This window comes from Trichinella spiralis (assembly GCF_000181795.1).
Source record: "Trichinella spiralis strain ISS 195 chromosome Unknown Scfld2881, whole genome shotgun sequence".
Classification (NCBI taxonomy): Eukaryota; Metazoa; Nematoda; class Enoplea; order Trichinellida; family Trichinellidae; genus Trichinella; species Trichinella spiralis.
In genome coordinates this window covers 1-791 of record NW_003529820.1, presented here as the reverse complement: position 1 = coordinate 791, position 791 = coordinate 1, and the positions used below count along the sequence as shown (strand labels likewise).

General features: G+C 39.8%; 1 protein-coding gene across 1 annotated transcript; it reads left to right on the top strand.

Annotated features, from left to right (window-relative positions):
- Nucleotides 1-127: 127 nt before the first annotated feature.
- Nucleotides 128-487, top strand: Tsp_15176 (conserved hypothetical protein). Its single transcript, XM_003368217.1, has one exon. It carries the CDS (start codon nt 128-130, stop codon nt 485-487), a length of 360 nt encoding a protein of 119 aa, XP_003368265.1.
- Nucleotides 488-791: the final 304 nt, after the last annotated feature.

Genomic DNA, 791 nt, shown 5'->3' with positions numbered 1-791 from the left:
TCATTGGTACAAAATAGCAAGTCGTGTTTCACTCAATTAAAAATGCGCGCTCCACTCAAAAAATGCGCGCATTTTCCCTTTGATTGGACGTGGCGGTCGACCAAACCTATTGAAACCCAAGCACATTATGAAATATATCAAGCACATTACACTGCACTTGATTATTTCTAATCGGTTACTCATTTTGGTCACACTCTTTAAACCTGATGCACAACACATCACACATGAAAATAGAATAAAACCACAGCACCCGTCTGCACAACAAATGCAACACAACTCAATTCACAGCCAGACACAATATCAACCACAGTACTACTACACTACTGCCAACCGTCATGTTGCACAAGTCGTCAATCGATCTGCTAAAATTAGATCGACGCAGAACGCCCAGGTACCAAACGTCACTGATGACTTTATTCATGCATATACACACACAAATCAAGTCATTTTATTGTGTCTGGATTACAAAGAAAACCACCACAACTGATGATACACGTTACAAATGATTTATTATTTTCCTTTCTGCACAGAGCGAAAGAATGTAGCATCATTTTCACGCATCAGTAGTGAGGATGAATACAACAAAGATCAACTGCACACAACACAAAGTGCAACTGCTCTTTTTGCACACATTACAAATCAATCACATTTCATGTATAAAAATACGATAATGATCCTTCCGCAGGTTCACCTACGGAAACCTTGTTACGACTTTTACTTCCTCTAGATGATTTGGTTTGGGAAATTTCCCGGCGCGAAGCCGAATACATATCCGACTGAATCCACCACAG

Bases quoted from the DNA above. Each gene is read 5' to 3' on its own strand.
- Tsp_15176 (XM_003368217.1), top strand. From the start codon at position 128: ATGAAATATATCAAGCACATTACACTGCACTTGATTATTTCTAATCGG.